Source organism: Osmerus eperlanus, chromosome 22 (genome assembly GCF_963692335.1).
Source record: "Osmerus eperlanus chromosome 22, fOsmEpe2.1, whole genome shotgun sequence".
NCBI lineage: Eukaryota > Metazoa > Chordata > Actinopteri > Osmeriformes > Osmeridae > Osmerus > Osmerus eperlanus.
In genome coordinates, this window is record NC_085039.1 from 3,607,469 (window position 1) to 3,630,858 (window position 23,390).

General features: G+C 42.4%; 1 protein-coding gene across 1 annotated transcript; it reads left to right on the top strand.

The window, feature by feature from the left end:
• Positions 1 to 20,485: 20,485 nt before the first annotated feature.
• On the top strand, positions 20,486 to 23,141 carry irf2bp2b (interferon regulatory factor 2 binding protein 2b). Its single transcript, XM_062448114.1, has 2 exons — positions 20,486 to 21,542; positions 21,920 to 23,141. The coding sequence occupies exons 1-2, from the start codon at positions 20,762 to 20,764 to the stop codon at positions 22,681 to 22,683; spliced, it is 1,545 nt and encodes a 514-aa protein (XP_062304098.1). The 5' UTR covers positions 20,486 to 20,761; the 3' UTR covers positions 22,684 to 23,141.
• The last annotated feature ends 249 nt before the right edge of the window (positions 23,142 to 23,390 follow it).

Sequence of the window (23,390 nt, forward strand, 5' to 3'; positions counted from 1 at the left end):
TAGCACTATGCTAACATTAGCCAACACACCACTACCAGCACAACCCATCTTTTCAATGGCCTGTCTGTCTATATCTCTGTTTTCAAGAGTGAGGGCCTCTCGCCTGTCTCCCTTCATTGTCCTCCACCTATTGGGAAAGACTGTAAACCAACACTAGTGCTCCCATTCAGCTTCAATATGGCCGATATCTGATCTCCTGTGAAGTTGTGGGTCAGCTTCTCTCATACTGATCCGGTTGCTTCTGTAGAACTGTGCGAGGAAAGGGCAAGGTTATCACATTGTATGGGAGAAACTGTATTGTTGATGATGAAGGGAGCAAGTAAAAAGTAAAAAAGGGGTGGAGTGCGTTTGGAAAGAGGGAGGAAGAGAGAGGGAGAGGAAAAGCAAGGGGACAATGCAAACCAATGCAACTGAAAGAGATTTGCAGACAATGGAGTAGAGAGGTGAGGTAGTTGACCATGTGAAAAGGCTTAAGGCTGCTCCCAGAACAGTTCTTGCAGATAAGGGTGAATGGAACAGTCTGAAGGCAGTCTTTATTTTGGTGGGAAATAGTTGAACTTGGGTGAGCTTTTATGAAAAAGAGTGAAGACTATGACAAAGATCATTTGCTGGAGAAGAAAATCCTGTTGGATCACAATTAACTTTTCACCTGGTATGTTACCCTGCTTGTAAGCCATTGGTTATAATGTGCAACACTAATTGCTCGTATTGTACTCAAACACTTATTTCACTTGAAATGAGGTTGTGTACGAAATACTAAATGCAATTAGTTTTCTCTTGGAAAATTACCTCAATTAAACTCATAGACAATGTGCAAATCAGACATACATTTACATTTAATCATTTAGCAGACGCTCTTATCCAGAGCGACTTACAGTAAGTACAGGGACATTCTCCCTGAGGCAAGTAAGGGTGAAGTGCCTTGCCCAAGGACACAACGTCATTTTGCATGGCCAGGAATCAAACTGGCAACCTTCAGATTACTAGCCCGATTCCCTAACCGCTCAGCCACCTGACTCCCTAGAATTGTGATATTGTATTGTTCTCATAAAAATATTATATATTTAATCATTAATATAATTATACAACATTGTAAGCCACAATATGTCATTATGTTGCTGTTTCATCTTCTGCACAGAATGTCCTATTCTCTCCTGATGAACCAAGCTGTCCTTTAAAGTTCCCCCTTCCATAGACACACACACATCCCCCTGCATGCCACTACATCCACAGTTGGAGATCTGGGTCAACCTCATCTGCTCTCCCGCTGGGAAAGAAAGAAAAATAAAAAAGGGTAAAGGAAAGAAAATGGTGCGATGAATGAAGAGGACAAAGAGGTGACATCTGGTCGAGCTTCCATAACAATAACAAAGATAACTCTGGGATTTAGAAGTCTACAAAGCGGCGGCGTAAACAAAGATGGCCACCCAATTTCAACTTTGACCTTTTTGACTTGTAAACAGTCATGCCGCATGCCACATGAAGCATGGTGGGAAAACAATCAATTTTTTGGGCCCTATTTTAACGATCTGAAACGCAAGTATCAAAACGCAAAGCGCAAGTAACTTTGTGGGCGGGACTCCGGCGCTGTTGCTATTATACTGGCGGGATAAATGACTTTGCGCCTGGCGCAAATCTAAAATGGGTTGGTCTGAAGTGGCTACATTACTAATGGGTGTGGTTTGGGCGTAACGTGCAATAAACCAATCAGAGCGTCATCTCACATTCCCTTTAAAAGCAGGCCACTTGTTCCATGGCGGATTGCTATTATAACAGCGGATTTGCCAGGCGCACGCCAGGAGCGGTTCACAGCCGAGGAGACCGATGTTCTCGTCAGGGCCGTAAAAGAGAGAAGTGACATTGTATGGGAAAGGCAGAGAAGTTCTCATTGCACTAAGTTGCCCACTCATGCAAATTTGTAGTCTTATTTTTTTAATTGTTATATTTTTTAATTGTTTAGTTCTTAGAATTAGTTTAACCATTGTAGTTTTTTACTTAATTTAAGACCCGTGTATGTTTATTGTTTGCACCTTCCTGCCACAGTCAATTCCGTGTTTGTGTAACATACATGGCGAATAAACCGAATTCTGATTCTGATGGGATGGGAGAAGAAACCCATCCAAATTAGCTTTGGTTAAACAGGCGTGGGAGGAAATTGCCACAATTGTTACAAATCAAGTTCACATACATTTCTCATGAAAATCGTTTTAATCGTTGACATGAAAGAAATGTAACACAGCCATACAATAAATCAAAACAATGTAACGTAGCTTCGCAGGAAGAAGACCCTGGCCTCGCCAGCAGTGCGCACGGGCCAAGCATGCGCCATTAAAATAGCATCTGAATAACGCACTGTTACACCTCCCGATGGCTCGGAGTGGAAGTACGCAACATAGGGCTACAGGCAAAGCCAGTGAGGGTGCAGTTACACAAACCAGATACTCAATATGAACAATGTAAATAACTTAACGGTTATTCGTTATACAGCAACACAGGGATCAAAGAGGACAATCAGTGGCACCAAAGAAAAGAACATAAACAAACCCGCCCGCCCCTTAGACCGGTGCTAAGCACCTAAAAAAGACAGTGGGTGGTGCTCACTGCTAACCTGGGGAAGTAACAAAAGGTGCTACTACGTGGGTGTGAAATGTAGACCCCGGGGTATCTTACCTATCCCCGTTTGTCCCGGTGCGCGCAACAAAACAAACAGAAACAAAAGACACTGAAGACAAGACACAAGCAGGCCTCTAAACCAAAGTAAACGGTAAAGACAAACGCATAAACAGACATAAACCAGGAAAACCAATACCAAACATACCAGAGCTCTGCCACAGCTCAACACAAAACCAATCCTCTCTCACACTAAACACACAGAAACAAAGGGCTTTTAAAGGGAACCGGTTGATGGGAGATCTGGAACAGGTGTGGCGAGGAACTGATGACCAATTGGACCCAGGTGTGCACATCTGATGACCGATGACGTGGGAGAATGAGGCAGTAGGAGGAGACAGAACACAAAACAACAACACAAAACAGAACAAAAGACAGGTAGGGCAAACACAACGTGCAAGCACGTAACACGCGCCATTGACTTTAGACTAAGTTTTTCCTGGTCTGTGGTGGAATTGTTTTTCTGAAACTGCAAAATAGCACCAGGGAACGTTTGCGCTGGAACACGCCTCCTTTTTTCACTGAACCGCCCCCGGAAGCGCAAGGTCATTCCCTAATTTACCGACGTGCGTCTGTGGAGGGAAAAGTCCGCTTTGCGTCGAGTACAAACTAGGAATGATACTTGCGTCATTGACAAAATCAATTGCGCTGGGTGCAAGATAGGGCCATTTGTGCTTTAGCGAGATTGCCCTCTCAAGCTTTAGGGCCTACTCTGCCCCCTCCCTCTCTCTCTTTCTTACATGTTATATTTTCTCATGCCAGGCCCTATTGCCCACCCCCCAACCACCCTCCCTCCCTCTCTCTGTCCCCCTTTTATTTTCTTCTATTTTCATATCATGCCAGGCATCCTTCTTTCCTGTCAGGCATATATCAGGCCAGTCAGCTGTGAAGGCTCTGACGCAACTCAGGGTTATTCATTGGCCCGCCGCAACTGGGGGCCGTTTAAAAAAAGAGACAGATTGAAATAAGCCGTCCAGGACTTGCTGACTAAGCAGGGCCTGGCGCTGTCTGAGTCGCCCATTCTGCAGAGCTCCAGTCCTCTACAAACACACACTCTCACACACACGCATGTAGATTCACTTTCACATTCACCCACAGTTTCTCACCATATCACCATCCCCTATAGCTAGCCTGAGTCCCCACCCCTCCCTTTCCACTTTGCTCTCATCAACACTTGGAGCTGATATAAGAGGGCTGCGATATTAATTGTGTTTTCCATTCTGCTCTGTTGTTTTGAAAAACCACAAAGCAAAGGAGGTTATGTCTCTTTTTTGTTTACTTTCCGTTTAATTAAAAGATGCTTCTAAATTGGGAATATGTGTGTGTGCTTCAGTGTGGTTCATGGCAGAACTTAAATTGATTGACAGCTGATTTATTACAATTGTCACAGGGGTGATCCTATAATAAGAGAAGAACAGAACAATGTAGATAATTACTAGGAGGCATTTGTAAAACTCGAAACTCGCAAACCTCACTTTTCAAGGTCCTCCTTAAGGAATACAGTCTTCCCTTGATAGCAATTTTTCCACTAGCATGTCTTACTGAATGGGAGCCCTTGGTTTCTCTGTGGGGGAAAAAACGCACTCACTTATTTTCAATATTTATCCCTTGTGCTGCCTTCGGGTCACATGACCCAAAGGTTCATAACGAACCATCGTTGTGTTTACCCAATACAAAAACAAATTATTTTATTTTAACCTTCGCAATGTGGGGGGTCTGAGACAGCCCAACGGTTAAAAGAAAATGCTTCACTTTGTCTTTGTATGCGGTAAAGTTGTCGCAATACGACGGTGGGTCACAATGACTGATGGGTCAGAATGACCCGAAGATAACACAAGGGTTAAAAAGAAAAATTAAGTTGCTGAATCAGGTAAAAATGCATAAACCTTCAATCTTTTACACACAAGACACAGTCAAACCCATTACAATTCCACATCAACTAAATGGAGAGGTAATCTAAACTCCACAATCACACAATGGCAGTTGAATAGCAGTCATGAAACAGGAGCTCTGCAATACATCAATTCAGTGTTATCAGAATTTCCTTTAATGACGCGTTGCCTCAGTCTAGCTGCTGTCAGATCAACAGTTGTTATAATGATGTTGCATGATGTCTTACTGCTGTGAGTAGCAATCCATGTGCTCCCATTTAGAAAATCTGGACAAAATCTAGGGCCTGAAAGAAAATGTTTGCTAATGTTAGATTCTGCTCAACTGCAAAAAAACTAAAACATGGACTTGTAATTCGGAAGCTGCAAATTGAAGAACCAAGAATTTGCAAACTATTGACGTGGGGTTTCTCTCTATTTCTTTAAAGTTTTGCCTTGGCTCTCAAAAAGGCTACATTCTTTCTCACATGTATTGTTTGATTGTCAGGCGACTCCAACCCATTGTTGTCATAACATGTATCTATGTATTTTCCACCATGCAACGGGGGAATATGCTCAGATTAGAATCAGTGTTGTGAGGACGGAAAGTGCGGAAGAGTCTTAACTGCCTCCTTTCTGGCACCTTTTCCTTCTATTGTCCCTTGTTGAAGAACTGCACACGGCTTCCACAAAACAAAGGTGCAGAAAAACACTGCTGGCTACCTGCTGCCATGATGGCTATAGGTGGAAATCCACCATAAACACTTGGCTTGTTTTTAGTGAAGCTTTGTAGAATACTATTCACCGCACAGCACTTCATCCTCTGGACAAACAGCTTGTTTCCGCCTTCTTTTAGCTAAACAATACTTAAACATTCCCCAAAACAAGTTAGCTTGTGAGCTCAAGTTGAGTTTAAGCAAGTCTATCAGTAAGTGAACTAATGCCAAAATGACAGACAATTTAAGGTCTCCAACCAAAGTGACATCAACCACTAGATAAACTAGAGAGGGTACAATTTCTGGGGAAATTGTAGGGTGTGCTTGCTTGCGTCGGTTGCACAGGGGTCCGTTTTTTAATGACATTTTTACAACTGATATTTCTGTATATTTTATATAAAAATGCATACTTATTATTTATAAAGATTACATGGATTTAAAAGCATCTTTTTTTAATGCTCATTTACAACTCAAAATACGAGTGAAGTGTAGAATGAAATGTCTTCTCATTTCCCCTGCAAGAGGCAGCCTCATAGCTGAATCAAAACGAATAAATTGGCAGACCGGTGTAAAAATTGACCTAATCTCTATGATTTAAACGTCCTTTTAAGTTTTTCCCTTCTCGTGATATTTTCAGGCATTTAGCCTACTCATATTGCATTCATTAATTAATAAAGAACCTTTGAAGATTATTCTACGACGTTACCGGCAGGAAAAAGATGGAATCGCGATTCAAACAGTACCATCTGCTAACTGAAAATATTCCCCCAAAAACGTACATAAGCTTGATAATGTACGGAGTGGAAAATCGCTCATTCATAAAAAGCTCACTGGTAGCGATCATTGTCAGTAACAACGCAAAATGCGATATAGCCCTGTGTGGAGAAGCTGCCCCGGTAGTACTGTACTGTAGTAGTACAATTTAGTACTACTAGACTACTGCTGTGTTCGTCTTGGTAGCGATTGCGTTGGTTGAATTCGATTTAACGTTCCGTTGTACGGTTAGGGCTGAAATTAATTATTTTCATGAACAGATTGACAAAGTTTAGGTTGTGGCAATGAAGTTCAGGTTAGTCAGATAGTTTCACCTATTGAAAGACTTTTGATTTAAGGAAGGGGAGTGCCGAACATGTTCTGTCGCCGTTTGACTTCCTAAACAGCTGTGTTTTGTAGTGTCTACAGCGTTGCAGTGAGCAACACTGGTTTGAAACCACAGGCAATGATAATTTCACCAACAAATCGTTTACTTGTAATGTAATGTCATAATATATCCTACAACGAAAATGTATTTGTGAGGAATGTTTATTTTAACGATTGAAAACAGATGCATCATAGACCACTTCAGTATGTGTTGCCCGGGCAACAGAGGCTAATGTCATGATGCTAATGCTTCAGTGAAATAGTAGACTACCGTTTCCGAAAGTAGATGTGGGCCTACTTCCTTAATAATATCAGCTAATATTGTACATTACATTTCACAATTAAAGTAAGTAAAATGAGTAAATAGTTATCACCCTGGCCTCTTTGCCTGTGGCGTTTCCGCAGCTGCCTTGCAGTAAAGCTATAGTTAGTCTAGCTATCCCCCAAGTTAACAGATGCGAAACGAATGTTCTGCTACAGGTAGTCACGCGCATAGATATATATCTATGGTCACGCGTGTTTTCGTGTTAGTGACGTTAGTAACATCAGTGACTGTGGCTAGCAAGTTAGCTACCGTTAGCTTCACTTTTCGCCACAAAAACTTAAACCATCCAAAGGAACGTAAATAAAAATACAACCAACGCAATCGCTACCAAGACGAACCTTTTGACACCGCCGTTGTGTATGTAGTCCAAATATTGAGGGATCCTTAGGGGCGCGAAAATAAACAATAACTAGAAACGGCTGTTCCTACGAAACAGCAGTGAGAATGCTGAAAACCTGAATGGGGATAGCTGACCATGCTAAAAAAGCTGAAAATAGTGAAAATTTAGTAGAAAGTTATAAACTGAAGGTTCAAAGCGCCCGAAAGGTATTTTTGAAAGGGGGTGGAGCTGGACGAAGGCATAAAACTACAGGAAAGAGAAGAAAAATGCAAAAAGAGAAATAATTCAGAAGAATTTGAAAATTTAGTAGAAAGTCATTTGCTCAGGTTTCAAAAGGCCTGACATGTATGTTAGAAAGGACCTGCAGCGAGATGAAGGCAGAAAAGTACAGAAAAGAGAAGAAAATGCAAAAGTACTGGCAGTTGGAAGGTACTGCTGTGAAAGGTATTTTTGAAAGGACCTGGAGCAAGATGAAGGCAGAAAACAGAAGAAAAGAAGGAGAAAAATGCAAAACAAAAAGGGGAAAAATTCAGAAAGATGAGCTGCAGGACAATGTAAAAATTTAGCAGAAAACCAGTTGCTGAAGTCTGGGTTGAACGAATTTGAAGGTAAAAGGACAACACTGGAATGACATGAACTTGCTGGAAAAAAAGGCAGAATTGATTAAATGGCTGAAAAAAAGTTATAAGTCCTAGCAGAAAAAGTTGAAGGTTTAAAAAAGGAGATGGGAGATGAATTCTGTTCATATTTTGAATTCTTTTTCAATCCTTATAAAATGAAGTCACCTAAAGATGCTAAATAAGTAGAGAAAATGGAAAAATTAGCAGAAATGTAGTTGCTGGAACTCTTTTCAGAGCTGTAAAGTACTTGTGGAAGGACAGTGGAACCATAGATATATATATCTATGAGTGGAACAGTGAAGAGCGTTGGCCAATCGGATTGGTTCCTTGTTTCTTGTAACGTAGCAACCATTGGTCATTGGCAACATTTCTAACCTAGAATCTTGGTTTCAGGTTCAAGGTGGAAGAGAAACTAATCATGTGTGCCTGCACAGCACACCCAGTCCTGTTCAGACACTGAATTTAAAGATGACATAAAAATAATAATCCATGGTGCAAGGTTGCCGATGTTGCCGTTTTCCCTGGTGAGTTTATTATAGTTTTTTAAATTAAATCTCGTCACATTACGTGACTTTGTTGTGCAACTGCAAAAGCTACTCGAACTCAGATTAAAATGCTGCTGCAAAAAAAGCTTAACTACAGTATTGTGGGTATTAAATAAGATCATGCTACATCTAACCAGCGGATCATTTCTTGCAAGTGTGTCAAAGTGGTATTTGTACAGACTGTATTAACACTGTAGGCGTGAATAATGCATGCATCGTCATCGTCGTCCATCTGACTTTAGCCGAAGCGAAGCTAGAGAGAGGATGCAATGGGAGATTTCCTACAGTAAGCTAGATACTGCTTCAAATTGAAAACGGAGACGATCTTTTGATTTAAAGACAAGTTCCTTAACCTCTGTTGTCAATATCGCCAATAAAAAGTAAATACTCTTCAGTTACAAAGCATTTGTTTGTAGCTAGTTAACGAATATTATGTCTGGAAAAACGTAGCTAGCTATGTGACCTGGTTTCGCCGTATGATGACAGTCGTAGTGTCACTAGAATGGCCATAACAAAAGATCATATTTCAAATCTGTCTGCTGTTCTACATTGCCCACACAATTATGTATATATATATATATATATATATATATATATATATATCAACTCTAACATGGCCTGTATCTTGTATTGAAAGTGCTTGAACATTAGCTCGTCTAATGTATGGTGGACTGAGAAAACATATTTGTTAGTCAAAGCGGAGCGAGCGGATGTCGTGGGAGAATTCCTATTGTGTTAGATTTACTGCTTCAAATTGAAAACGAAGATATTTAGAGTAAAGACAAGTTACTTAACATCTGTGTACAATATCGTCAATTAAAAGTAAAAACTTTCCAGTTACGAAGCGTTTGTTCGTAGGATTAACGCCAGCAACAGCAAACACTTAACGTTACACGACCCCGGTTTGGCTGTTCGTAACGGTCAGCTATGACAGTCTTGAGCCTTGATTTTTGCAGATTTCTGTGAAACTTGCAAAATTAAAAACGATCTAGCAAGATTATGTACACTTTAAGCTCAATGTACATACCTTGTTTGGCCAATTTGGTCGATTGTGGAAAAAAAGTCGAACCGTTTTTAGTTATGGAGAGCCATCGCGCTAGCTCGATTATAAGAGAGAATAACAGAAATGTAGCTAGAATCCACACATCAAACAAGTTAACTTAGACGCAAAACTATACGTCCAATCCCAAAAATCTGTTATTTCTGTGCGGTTAGAAATACGACTCTACCGGCAGTTTCAAAATCTTGTTCTTTTTGCTTTCTCTGACGATTTTGTCACCAGATTTGCATTGGTCTCTATGGGGCGAGAGTTGGACTTTGTCTCGCTTTCGTGGGGCTCTGAACAAATGTGTACGTCTGTTGGATTCAACAGACAACTGTCTACGACCAGCACAAAATTAGCTATCTATTGATCCAAAAATGAAGCATGAAGAGCGAAAATTGTGGCAATGCTGGCAAACTAGAAATATTTTTTCAACGACATCCGAAGATCCCCTCCACTCTAAGCGTTTCAGTCTGCACTCTAGGCTTTCACGTACACACCCATGTAAATCTCAGAAACGGCTTGAAAAAGTCATGAAACATAATCAGTGATATTGAAAAAAGTTGAATAGATCAAAAAGCAGATTTAAAAAAAAATAGTTTAGGGTTTGGCAACATTTTAAAGTTTAAATGGTGGCTCTAGCTGAAAGATTGAGGAAGAATAAGGATTTGGAAGTTGAAGAAGTTTTAAGAAGTTTGAGAGGATTTGAAAAAAAACTCCATTGGAAAACCATGTCAAAAATATTATGAATATTGATTTATATAAATTCAAAGATTAGAGGTAGAAAGCTATAATACCTATATATGTGACAGAACAAAGGTTGTGCCCTTGCCGAAGGCCCAATGATTGATTTAATTGTTCCACATTGTAAAATACCCCACTGGTGTGATACATTCCGTCATAGCATGCAGAGGAAAGTATATACGTCTTGTAAGTATTTTAAGCTTGCTGTGATCGACCTTTTGGACTGGCTATTGCGTAGTGTGAGGAACACGGCGTGATACATTGTCACCAAAGTAGCCCTTCGTAGAAATGCTGGCCTTAGACATTAACATTAACTTCATTATCACTGACACTTGTAATGCAGCATTTAAAAACTTTTTAATGTATATAAAAGTTTTTTTTTTTTTTTTCAGATTAGTGTGTTTTTTTCCAGCAGCTTGAACTTGTCCATCTTGAGACTGTAGCTGTGATTCTTGGCATTAACAACAATGTAGTATCTTACAGTTTACTTTAAATACTTGGTTTAGAACAAAAATGGATGATATACATCCATGCATCTCTTTCTTCCTACTATCTATAACCTATTACCTTGGAAGCTAACAAAGGGTTAATGTTTAACTACCTTTCAACGACAGGTCAACATGGTCTGATACATTTATAACTTTCTTTGAAGAGCTCTTGAGCAATTTGGTGAAAGGTGATAGATAAAGACTGTCTGGAGTTTGAGTATAAGCTTTGGCACCAATGTGAACTGGTGAAGTAATCCAGTGCCATCTGCAGATTTGGCGGTGTAAACCAATCAGAGAGCAGCTCCATTGACAACACCTTATTCTACATGTCAGTTGTGAGGATTGTTTGAATTAGGGTAGAGATCATCCAGTCAGAGCAGCCTTTAACTGGTTAGCATTCTTTCCATTTCAAAATCAGTGAGATCATCTGCCTTTGAGACAAAGATTTAATTGACATTTGACTGTTCATAAAAATTCTCATTCTCTGGAAAAAATCTACAGAGTTTGAGAAAACAATAAACAGTAGTATACTGGCAGATAAACTAGTGAGTGGGAAGGATTGTTTGCTAATTGCATTCCAGCTGTTGATTCAATATCTGGGTCTTAAAGCTATTCATCTGATTTCTGACCACTAAATAATGCCAAATTAATGTTCATTCTTGGCACGACTCTTCTATTGTAATGCAGAAAGAGTGGGTAGTGACTTGGCACAGTGTGGAGTTGGCAGGGCGCTGAACCCACTCTTAGCCCCCATGCTGGCACCCCTGCCAAGCCATCATCCAATTGTCTGGCTTGGCCCACAGGGAAATGGGAGAAGTCAAACAAATAGTCTGAACAAGGTCATTCGTGAGCCCTGCCTGTCATCCAGTATCCGACAATATGCCTTTGACTCACTCCCCTTGCACAGTCTTTGTCAATTTGTTTCCCAAATACAAGTGGATGTCCCCATTACAGCTGATGGTACTTACAGTGTCTACTGCCAAGACTATTAGTCTGTTTCACCATCAGTCATGCAAGTCTTTTAGTTAATTCGGTGACAATGGTCTCAGTTTGTAGATCAGTAATCTCATGGGTATAAAAAAAATCTCTTGAGACAGTTTTTGGTCTGTCTGTGTGTGTGTGTGTAGTGAGAACACAAAGCTTGTTTGCAATGCTGGTAACCGCACTGTCCAGACTGGTCACGCATGCTCCATGTAGCCTCCTCTTTTCAGCTAAACCCACCTACCCACCTTGTTTTTCTCACTCCATGCACTGACCTGTAAACACGAACCCTTTCTCTCTCTCTCGCCTCACTCTGCCCACGCCAAAACATTCACAAGCTGCCCCGCTACAATTAGAGCCATGAGTCATGGGTTGCACAATGCCTGGACTGCGTAATCATATAACATCGGCTTATCTGTCTCGCCAAGGGCACCCAGTGTACTCTGCCCCTGTGTCCAGGGCTACACTGTGTGTGTGTGTGTGTCTACGTGTGTGTGTGTGTGAACATGTTTGTGTGTTTCGGAGAGAGATATGATTACAGATTAACAGCTAGGGGGGAACCTGAGCACAAAACAACATGCAGGAGGCAGAGGGTGAAAATGGGGTTTCGAAAAGATACTATTCAGAGGGAGGAATGATGAGGGTCTCAAATAGGGTTGAGAAGAGGTAAAGATAAGAGATGTGGAGGGAAGGGGAGGGTGTTGACAGGTGGGCCATGGCTGGGGAACCAGCTCAACAGATTGACTAAAGCCTTTGTGTCCTCCAGCCCACTCGGCTCATCTTCATGTCACTGTTCTGGGTTCTGCCAAGCGCCTTAACTTACGCAGGAATTCCACTCTACTGTCCTGCCACGGCTCACGCGCTAATACACTGCCTGGCTCGCACAAAGACACATCGCAGCCTCACACACTAAACACACTACTCGCCCACACGTAACTCCTGTCAGTCTTATCCTGTGACATGGAGCTTAGCCTATATTAAATGGACTGGATGTACAGGATAGCCAATGGGCATCTGTGTAGCGTAGAGTAGAGCGTAAGCCTATCATTCACTTAATGTAGCGTTCTTTAGATTTCTTTACTTATTTTCATCTCTTGTAAATATTTCTATATTTTAACTGTACTTCATTGGTCTTAATTCATAAATGATTTAAGAGTACCGCCACAGAGATACAAGACAGAGTTGAAGCCCATTCCTTGAAAGGAAACCATTTGAAGACTAACTGTTGGCCATTTTATTGTTTTACTTTGGACTAGAGGCCGTGCATTCAGTTGAAACATCCGGAATGCACCTGGACGATTCCTTGTTGCCAAGCAACCCATCATTCATCCCTCACTGGAATCTTAGCTGCTCAGTTGTGGCCTGAGAGTCGGCAATTTTGTTTTAGAGTTACGGGGAGAACAGTTGTGTAGTCTTGTATGAAGTAGAGGTCATAGTATCAACTGACCAATCCGAGGGGGCCCCATCCCGCTCACTTTAGAGTGGGCTTACAGTATATCCTCATGGACATACAGCATATGCCTGCAGATAATACGTATATATGTATATATACACTATGCCAATGGGGAAGAGTGGTGTGCACACTTATCTCCTTATCTAGCCAGTATTTGCAATAGGAAAGAACACATTTGTCTCTGGACGACTGAGGACACCGGAGAGGTTGAAAGGTTTACAAGCGGTGCTGAGAACAGTGATGGAATGAGGAATGGGAACAGTGCTATAAAACAGATTGCAGGAGTTAGACAAACTTTGAAAAAACACGCACACAAAGATAACATATGTAAATGATCGGGGGGTTAACTGTAAAGAAGCTATTGTTTTCGTCTTTTCTTCCAGGCAGATCACTTTGGATTGAAGTCCCCTCACTATTCACCACGTGAGGCCCTTGTTCACACGCTTGGTGGAAGCCCTCACATCTGGCTCGAATGAGCAGCTTTTTAAGATTTTTCTGCCACAGCGATTTTCAGGCTTTTAAGAAGAAGAAAAAATGACGGTGACCGCATTGTGAGGCCTCACGAGGAATCATCGAGGGCCGGATGACAAAAACAGAGGGGAAGCTGGAAAATGTCTGAAAATGTTGGAGAGATGACTGTTTGATTCATGTGCTAGACATCGTAAAACTGTTTCCGTGACACAAGAACTTGGGAGGAGGTTCCCGTATTGTTGTTTTTTACAGTTCTCTCTTTCAGACCATGCTGGAACAATCAGCCATATGTGCATTTCTACAGGAAAACTAATCCAATTTAGACTGGACCGTATTTAGCAAAGATGGTTCACTTATGCACACTGAAATATGGGAACAAAGATATCAAAGACATGTAAGCATATTGAAATAATGCTTACATGAAACCATGTCTAAAGACCAATGAAATAAAGAATGTATTCTTGGTAAGATACAGTAAAGGGGAAAACAAACGAGTACATGAAGCCACATGGCACGGATGTTCCCAGTAATAGAGAGGAAGTAGGATTGTCTGATTAGAATCCCAAACTGAGATGTGTCTGAGACTATGTAAAAACATGGTTACTTCCACTCTTCAGTGGTTGGCTATAAGGATTTGATGCTACCATCGCTCCTCTCTTGAGAGCTCTAGAATATGAGAGAAAAGCACAGCCCATCGTATGTGCCTTTGTCTGAAACCCCCCAAAATATAAAAGCTCTGGCGTTGTAGGTTTTGATTGGGAGGAAACTCCCTGAACGGGAGGGTGCTTAGTGTGGCTTTTGAAGTGTAGGTCTGTCTGGACATTACGTAAGCTGCCATCATTTCCAGGATTCTAGCTTTGGGGCTTGGTTACATCACGCTGGACTTTGCCATGTGGCTCTGTGGTTATTTTTGGCTCTGTGTTGAAAATTTCTTTCAGTACCTGAATGGAGAATGGTTGGCGTGGCATACTGGGCTGGCAAAGAGGATGGAATAAGAGAGAGAGGGAAGGAAGGAGGGAGAGGGTGGAAAACAGGAACGGGAGCAATGATCCTTCCTGTGACGAGCCGGACCATAAAAAAATCCATGAAATTTAAACAGCACCCACTTGATGAGTTTGCCATTCTCTTTCCAAAGGTGCATGTGGCCGGTAAATTGGAAAGAGTGATTTAAGCACAGAAAAACACTATGTAGCTGGCCTACGTAATAAATGCCTACCTTTCACCTACTGCACCGACGCTAGCTGTCGTTTTCCTAGTTTCAAGACCTGCATTGGTTTTTCTTATTCCTTTCTCGTCTCTTTAATTAAACTTGGCATAGTTTGCCAGCTTCAATGTATGATATTCCGTTTCAGACTCATATCCTTTCAGGAATGTGTGTCCTCCAATGCTTCAGCAGTTTGTTATTCCTTTTTGTCCCAGACACCAGGGAAATTCCCATTCCTTCCCAAACACTTTCAAAAAGCCTGTGATAATTGCTTTCTTGTCTGGTCTCAAAAAGAACCCCCCCCACTGCTCCTTGTATATTGAAGGCAGGCTAGAGTTTTAGGCACCTCCTCACCCCCCACTGGTAAACCCTCAATAGCAACCCTCTCCCACATCTCTCCTCCCCCTCCCCCTCATGGTGACTGCAGATGTGGCACATCTGGCTCCAGGAGTGACTCATTATTGTTGGCTCCTTCTGATGTTCCACTCCTCTCTCTCTCTCTTCTGCTGCCATGGCAACTGACGAATGTTTGGCAGGAAGCCCTCAGTGAGGGGGCCGGGTGGATGAATAAGAGCTGTGGCGCTCCAGCAAATGTGTGTGTGTTTGTGTGAGAAGGAGAGAGAGAGAGGGTAGCGAACGAGCAAGGAAGGAAAGGGAGGGCGCAGGCTCTTGGTAGTTTGGCCCATATCCAGGGCAACCATAATGCCTGGATGAAATGAGGCCCTTGGCAGTACACCAGGTCTCCGAGAACAAAGATGTGTGCTTCTAACGCCGGCGACAGAGCCCGCTTGGCAGCCTCCACATTTTCCCAGCAGCCCTTGCCTTGGCAGCCAGCCACTCTTTCCCTCCAGGCCTGCAAAGAGGATTAGAATCGCGGAAGGGAGGGAGGGACCGAGGGAGTGAGTGAGGTAGAGACAGGGGGAAGAGGAAAAAGAGAGCCTTGTTTTTCTCTTGTCTCCTCGCTTTGCCCCCTGTGACATCAGCACCCTCTGCTTCCAGATGCAAGCTATCCAAAGCTATCCATGTTGTTGTTTTTTTTACCTCAATCCAAAGCGCCATTTTATTGGAGTTGGCCTTCCATTTTATAAACTGTGGCGTCAGTTGCTATATTGAGGGTGAGCTGGAGCGCCCAAAATGGCAACCCCTGGAGTCTGCAAGCTACAGTGAGAAGGCTTGTTAAAAATGACGGATTGACTGACTGTTATCCCTGAGCCCTGAGTCGATTGCAAAAAGGCACAAAATGGATACAGGAAACACATAGGACACCCATGCAAAAATCTAAACTTTACCTAACATCAAACTTCTCATGAAATTTCCAGATTTCAAACGGACCCACTGCAATACTGCATCAAAAGGGAGTTGTGAATTATTTCACGCACAGTCTTGAGCCTATCCTGTTCACGTATGCTTCAGACAAACACAGTGGCAGGGTGTCATTCTGTCGGAATCAGTGAGTGGACTGCAGCGAAGCAGGAAGTGATTCGGCAAGTTAGTGCATATATGACTGTCAGAAGCAGTAGAAAATATAAATGACTCCTGTTAAATGTGAGCTTAGTATCTATGAGTGTTGTTAAGTGAAACAGAGCAGAGTTTTTGCTGTCATTGGACTAATAGTATACAAATTAGTCAGAGTTTCAGTTTATACTGAAAGAGGTGCAGATTTTGCAATTTAGAGGAAATTGCTTGTGAAACTACAGCGCTTCAAACCGGAAGTGTTATATTACCTAGAATATCTTGATAAGAATGTGATCTCCAAAGTAACTCTTTCCTGTACTTAAAATATACTGAACACACGTTATTATGGTAGTAGACATTACGTAGGCGTCTAAACAGATGTGGACAACATAGAATTCAATATTAAAAAGTCTCTGCTTAAATCTATTGACAATGTTCTATAAAAATGCTGTAATTAACTGTGCACAAATGTGTTATCTACATGACACTATACTCAACTTAATATTTCCATTAGTGAATTATCAGAGAGGGGGAGGAATGAGAATGTTTAGAAAAATCTCAACTTTAACCCTTTTGGCACCAATTGGATTTGTCTACTGCAAACATGTTAAAAATTTAGTTTCAAATGTTTTAAGTGTGTAAATTAAATCCAAAATTATTCTCAAAGAAATTATTTGGGGTTGATTGCAAGCAAATTCGTTATTTAGTTTTTGAGCCAGTCTATTATCTGTCAGTGACTACAGGGAAAGTTAAAGACCATTTGTTTTATTTTCATTCTGAAATGCAACATGGGCCATGTGCTTGACATCTTCAAAGCACATGTGCTATGTACAGTAATGCTTAATTTAAGAAATGTACTGTTTAAAAATTACAATAATTTAACACATCAAAGCAAGCCCTACAAAGATATTTGCTTAATTATTCAGTGACTTCCACACTGTCAATTTGCCACAGCGGTGTTCAGGGGTGTTGCATTTACAAACCACAGTTTCCCAGTCAGAATATTTACGAATTGCACACAAAAAAAAGTGACTCATACAAGGGTTTGCCTAACGGAACACATTCCTGATCCATGCCAAAATGATAAGATGTATTTATTTTTTAGGATCAAACATATCCTCCTCAGCTTTGGCATGCATATGTAGCCATGTGGTTAATATTTTCTCTTTTCTGTCCACAATGAAATATTATTACGTTGGACGGTCAAATATTTTTGGGGGGTCCAACTGAACGCTTGTCGTCCTACAGTGACCTCAACATTGGCCTCTCAAGACTGCTTTTTTTTTTTACCAGATTGAATTCCCATCGAGACGACTTCCTCCCATGTGAAAAAACGAAGCTGAATAAACTGACTCCCTTGACCCCTTCTACATGTGGCCATGTCTGCAAATATCACATCTGACTAATCAACTGGGACTTCTCTTTTAAAGGGGCAGCTAATCAGGCAACAACAGTAAACACCATTTTGAGAGCTCTTTCTTGGAGAACAAGTCATAATAAACACTAAAAATCATTGTCACGAACTAGTTCCTTGAACTTTTTGATTGAAGCAAGGTCCTAGTATTACCAAACAAGAAGGTGTGGTTCCTCCCTAGCTAGGTCAAAATCAAGGTATCTAAGAAAAAGCAGCCATGCTAAGCTTGTGTACCCAGCATGGGTAGAATTGCGTGACATATAGTCCTGGCTGTGTCTGTCTGCTACACAAGCTGTTGTCATTGCCGGAGCACCTGGGGACAACCAATACAGCATGCCGCGTAAGCTATAGTGCCGTCTTGTCCCTTCCCCTATCCCATCAAGAGATCAATCATGCTATAACATCTATCAGTGTCCATGAACAGCACAGACTACATGCATTGCATACCATGTGCCACTTCACATACATGGGGGAAGGTGAGAGAGTGCAGTTGAGGTGCGTGTGTGTGTGTGCGTGTGATGGGTTAGGGTTAGGGAGGGAGGAGGGGTACGCACAACGTCAATGAAACTGTAATCTCATGGCTGATCATGGTTGACAGGCGACCATGATTAAATCAGATAGAGCACAGGCAAAGGGAGTTGATGTATTTGAGTGCATATTAAATGAGTATGGTTGTGACTGTGTGTCTGTTAATTAAAGAGAGAGTAAAACCAGTGGCGATTTTAGACTCTTTTTAGGGGTGCTCAAGCACACCTAAATTTCATCTCAGCACCCCTAAAAATAATTATAATAAAACAATTAAAAAATTGAAATATTATGATTTATTATTATCTTAAATAAGTTTTAGTGCTCTAACGTGAGTTTGCAAACGTGTCTGTTAGAGGCAGATGACAAACAATTACAGGTTCAAAGGGCTTTAAACAGATTTAGTAGTAGTTTAGAAGTAGAAGTAGGTAGTTAATTTCATGGTGCTGATTAAGAACACAAGTCACATTCTCATTGGGGGCTGGGCCCCCCTAAAGGTCTGATCCTAGAATCGCCCCTGAGTAAAACAAAGAGAGCATGTACACCTATAAACCCTGTTTGACCTCTACGCACTTATATAGTATAGAGTGTGAATCTTTCCTCTTTAACTTTGTATCTCTCACAGCCATCTCTTTGGATTTGTCTAAACAATGTCTAAAGGGGCACATTGTCCTAAATGCAAATAGTCCACGGCTATTGCTCATTTGACTGCTGCGCTGCAGGCTACACTGAAATAGGACACATTGTTCATTGGTGTACATGTCCCTCACTGTTTCTCATTCTCTCGCCACAGCTGACTGAGCAAGCTAGACAGGGCATGTCATAATGCTGCAATCCCTAAGAGAGATGACACAAAATGGGCCACAGCCATGTCAAGTCAGCTGCTGTGCAAGGCATATCTACACATGTACAGTGATACAGACCCTGCGTAAGAGATGACTGGTTTGCTACTGCTGAGTCATTGTCAACTCAATAGTGAGAGGAACTGTAAGCAATGTTTATTGTAGCTGTAGGCTATAGGTTATGTGTATTACTAAAACGTTGTCTACATGTTATGCAGCATTACTTTGTTTTAGGAAGAATTTGGTCATAGACAATTAAATCCATGCATGTCATTTGACTGTACTTTTAATATTGCGTTTTTATCTGAAACAATTTCCTATGACAATTTTTCTGTGGTCTTTGGCTGTGCGCCAAGATGTGTTGTTTGTTTTTCCACAAATGGGCAAGGTAAAGTGGGTACGTGACAGAAATCGACTTCCTCCTTCAAACGGAACTGTAGGCAATGCTGAAAAATAAATCCTACTGCTTGTCTTTGGTGATTATTTTGCCCCTCCAAAACTATTTGGGGGAATGCCCATGTCACTTTAATGTCCACACAACTATCATAAACAAATATATCCATTGAAACCCCCCACCACCCTTCAAGATTAAATCAATACATTTGACCTGCCTACCGATCACAAAAGTAACATTAGAAAATGAAGTGTTTCAGAAATGTGTTAGTCTGGATGTCTTGGTTTAACACTTCATTTGGGGGTTTCCGTGTCTGGCAACTGTATTCGATCACGAGGTGTTGATTTTGTGAGTCATGTTGAACTTTGGCCAATATTAACAGTCAACTGACATCATTATACGGGGCAGTCTTTGAGTTTTACTAATACTTCTAAAACTCACCCGAAATGCAAACTTGCAAAAATATAAAATATACAGAAGGTATAGCTACTACTACACTAGGCCTACCTGCGAAGTTTGCGCATTCTAACAATAGGCTACATCCGCATAATACAACCATGTGTCACAAGTCAAAAGGGTATTTATAGGCCTACGCTAGAAAATATCAGACATTGTCAACTTACGCAAATGTGAAAAACTTAACGATATAATAGCAAGCCCATCGTATATTTGCAGCTGTAGCGCCCGCTAAACTACGCAGTTACACATTTTAAAAGCATGAGGGAGGGTAACAAATCTGCCATAGTAACAGTGTTCGAATTGTATGGTTGGGTGAGGGCTATCAGCCTCGTGACGTTTGTGTGGAAGTGTGACTGGAATGAGGATTTTTATAAATAGGTCTCTAATTCTAGGCTAGTCAATTCGGGCATGGATACCGCCAGCCACAAGAATATGACACTTGTTGAGATACGCGAAATAGAAATATAATAATCAACGACATAATATTAAGTCAGAACGTTCCGCTGTTAATATCAAAATAATTTTGAATGACCACGAATATGGACTGTTGGAATTATTCTGCGTGATTTATGTTTCTGTAACTCAGAAAACTGCCCTGCACACTTAACGTAGGCTATTGATAACAACACATAGTAGCCTTACAACTATGACTGACGAGGATAAGTCTGACTGCATTAAACCAGTTTCTCAACAGGGCATGCTGGCAGTTTCACTCTTTGCACTAGAGGCTATATTGGTGAACAGATAAAGATAGAGGGGTGAGCATGCGCTGGAGGGGTTGTCGAAGAATCAAGTAAATACAATTGGAGCTGAAACCACTAGAGTGGTGTCGGCGGTGACGTCACGGCCCTACATTGAGCTCGGGCTGAGTTGTAGTGAGGAGGTAGATAGAGGCGCGTCGTAGTAAAGTACACAACTGCAATGAACTTCTCAGTGTAACCTAGTCGTTTTGTGGATGATTGGCGAGGTGGAAAATACAATATAATTTGCTATAATTTTTTCTACAGAGCAAGAATACACCAAAGGACATTTGGAGAATTTGGTATTTATATTTTTTTGCGAACTATGTCGTCCGCAGCGGTCGCTGCCTCGAGAAGGCAGTCGTGTTATTTGTGCGATCTTCCCCGCATGCCATGGGCGATGATCTGGGATTTTACCGAACCTGTTTGCAGGGGATGTGTCAACTATGAGGGAGCCGACCGGATTGAGTTTGTAATTGAGACTGCCCGACAACTTAAAAGAGCTCATGGCTTCCAGGAGGGCAGATCCCCGGGACCAGGGAAACCTCAACACTCGGGGAAGGACATACAGCCCATCAACCATTCGGCTGGAGACCCCGGTTCGCGACCACCACAGCCTCTGGATCGCTATCCTCTGTCAGACCGACCGCCGAGACTGGGACCGGAGTATCAAGCGAGGCAATCGAATGGCATTCCTGTGCCAAACGGATTTCCAAAACCAGACGATCCGCCTGAGCTGAACCGTCAAAGCCCCAATCCTCGCAGGACTAGCACGGTTCCTCCTAATTTGGTGCCTTTGGTTAACGGGAGCATGCCGCAAGTACACGCACCCAATGGCCGTCCTCATATGGGTATGCCTGGCGCGCTGGTGGCGCCTGGCCCCGGGGAGCATGGAAAGCGCACAGAGGATATGAAAGACAAACACAGACCGGATAACATGTCGGACATGTCTGATAGTCACAAGCGGGCTGAAGAATGGATGGGCAGGGGAAAAACGGTTAGGGATTTGATGGCGCTCCACACATTCGACAACCGGTTCAAGAAAGACCACGCGGCAATGCAACGGGTTATGGGATATGAAACGAGTGCAACTTCCTCAAAACCAGGTAGTTTTTTTTCTTTGGTGGAATATGCTTTGCTATTTTAGAATAACAAAACAGGAACCACTCATGAAAAATGTCGTCGTCAGCAACTTTGCGCATGGCGTTGACTCGCGCTCTTCAACTGAATGCTGAGACTACTTGTGTGTTTCATAACAATCATGCTGCTTAAATTTAACCCATTACAGTTTTATCACATCTGCATATTTTGGTTTTGCATGTCAAATTATTTGCAAAAACAGTTGTCAATGGAAGCATATGGTGTATTTTTATGCATCAATATTTACAGTGGCAGGGTCATATGCTCCTGTGGTGGCAAGTGTTTGTTAACTCTTTCAACCCCCCTCCCTCGTCCCCTCCCCCTCCCTCTTCCTCTTCAACAGACAGGGGAAAGCACCCGCGGAGCATGAAGAGGAAAGCTTCTCCGGAACCAGACGGCGAGGGTAGTACCCCTAAGATGAATGGGGGCGAGGGCCAGCCCTGGCTCCCCTCGCCCTCCGAGGTCTTGAAAATGCCCCCAGCTTCCCTCCCCGGCTTCTCCGCCGCTCCCCCCTCCACCATCTCCCCCCACTCCCGCACCACCCCTCCCGAGGCAGCCACAGCCCAGAACGGCCAGTCACCGATGGCGGCGCTCATTCTGGCCGCCGACAATGCTGGCAACACAGGCTCGCCCAAGGACGCCAACCAGGTGCATTCCACCACCGCCGCCGGCCGGCGCAACAGCGGCAGCCCTCTGTCCCCCTCTGCCAACCAGAGGAGGATGACCCAAAGGGAGGTGCTGGGAGTAGGGGGGGCCACTACGGCCACCCCACACGTGCCAGGGGGCATGGACCCCCACGGGTTGCCCCCACAGAGCAATCCAGACTCTTCGGTGCCCCAAGGCAGCGTGCCGCTGTGCTGCACCCTGTGCCATGAGCGTCTTGAGGACACTCACTTCGTCCAGTGCCCGTCCGTGCCCTCTCACAAATTCTGTTTCCCTTGCTCCAGGGAAAGCATCAAGCAGCAGGGGGCTACGGGCGAGGTGTACTGCCCCAGTGGGGAGAAGTGCCCGCTGGTGGGCTCCAATGTACCATGGGCATTTATGCAGGGAGAAATAGCCACCATCTTAGCGGGGGACGTGAAAGTAAAAAAGGAAAGGGACCCTTGATTTCACAAGCTTTTCTCTTGTCCTCTTTTCTAAAACTATGACAACAATAACAACCAACCAATATACAACAAGTACAACTGAATACGAATCACATGCATACCCATGCAAAAGAAACTGACGGACATGTACATATTGGACACAAGGGAAGTGTATACTTCGTAAACATGGCTGTATAATATTTTTGTTTAATTTTTTTTTTTTTTTTCAATGAATTGTGTTTCTATATTTTTGGAAGATAAAGGTATGTACTCATCATAACAGACCAGACTACTCCCCCTCCCCTTTCTCTCGATGTACTATCGGTGTACTTTTAGGTCCGGTGGCAGTCCCTGTTAAACATAGAATGTGACTAATACTACTCTACGAGCACTTGGCAAAATTTTAATGCTTCTAGCTGTACTTGTATGCACTTGTTTAAAAAAAACTTGCCAAATACAATTTCTGACCTTGTAATAATACATCCAGTGTCTGTGGTTTGCTTATTTTCCATAACCAGCGAGGCTACATGAATATGATTGATATTCCAAGTATGAGTCACTGATAATTGGTGATGCAACACCTTCAACAAGAACAAAATGGGACCCAGTGAGGTGTGTGAGTGGGAAAGTAAAGTGAAAGGAAATGGAGACAGAAGAAACAAACGGGTGACTTGTGGGGAATGCAGCCTAGTCTTTGAAATAGACATTTGAAACCTTTGATTTGGAATG

Coding starts and splice junctions, on each gene's coding strand:
- irf2bp2b (XM_062448114.1), top strand. CDS start 20,762: ATGTCGTCCGCAGCGGTCGCTGCCTCGAGAAGGCAGTCGTGTTATTTG. Junction 21,543..21,919: donor TGCAACTTCCTCAAAACCAG/GTAGTTTTTTTT, acceptor CCTCTTCAACAG/ACAGGGGAAAGCACCCGCGG.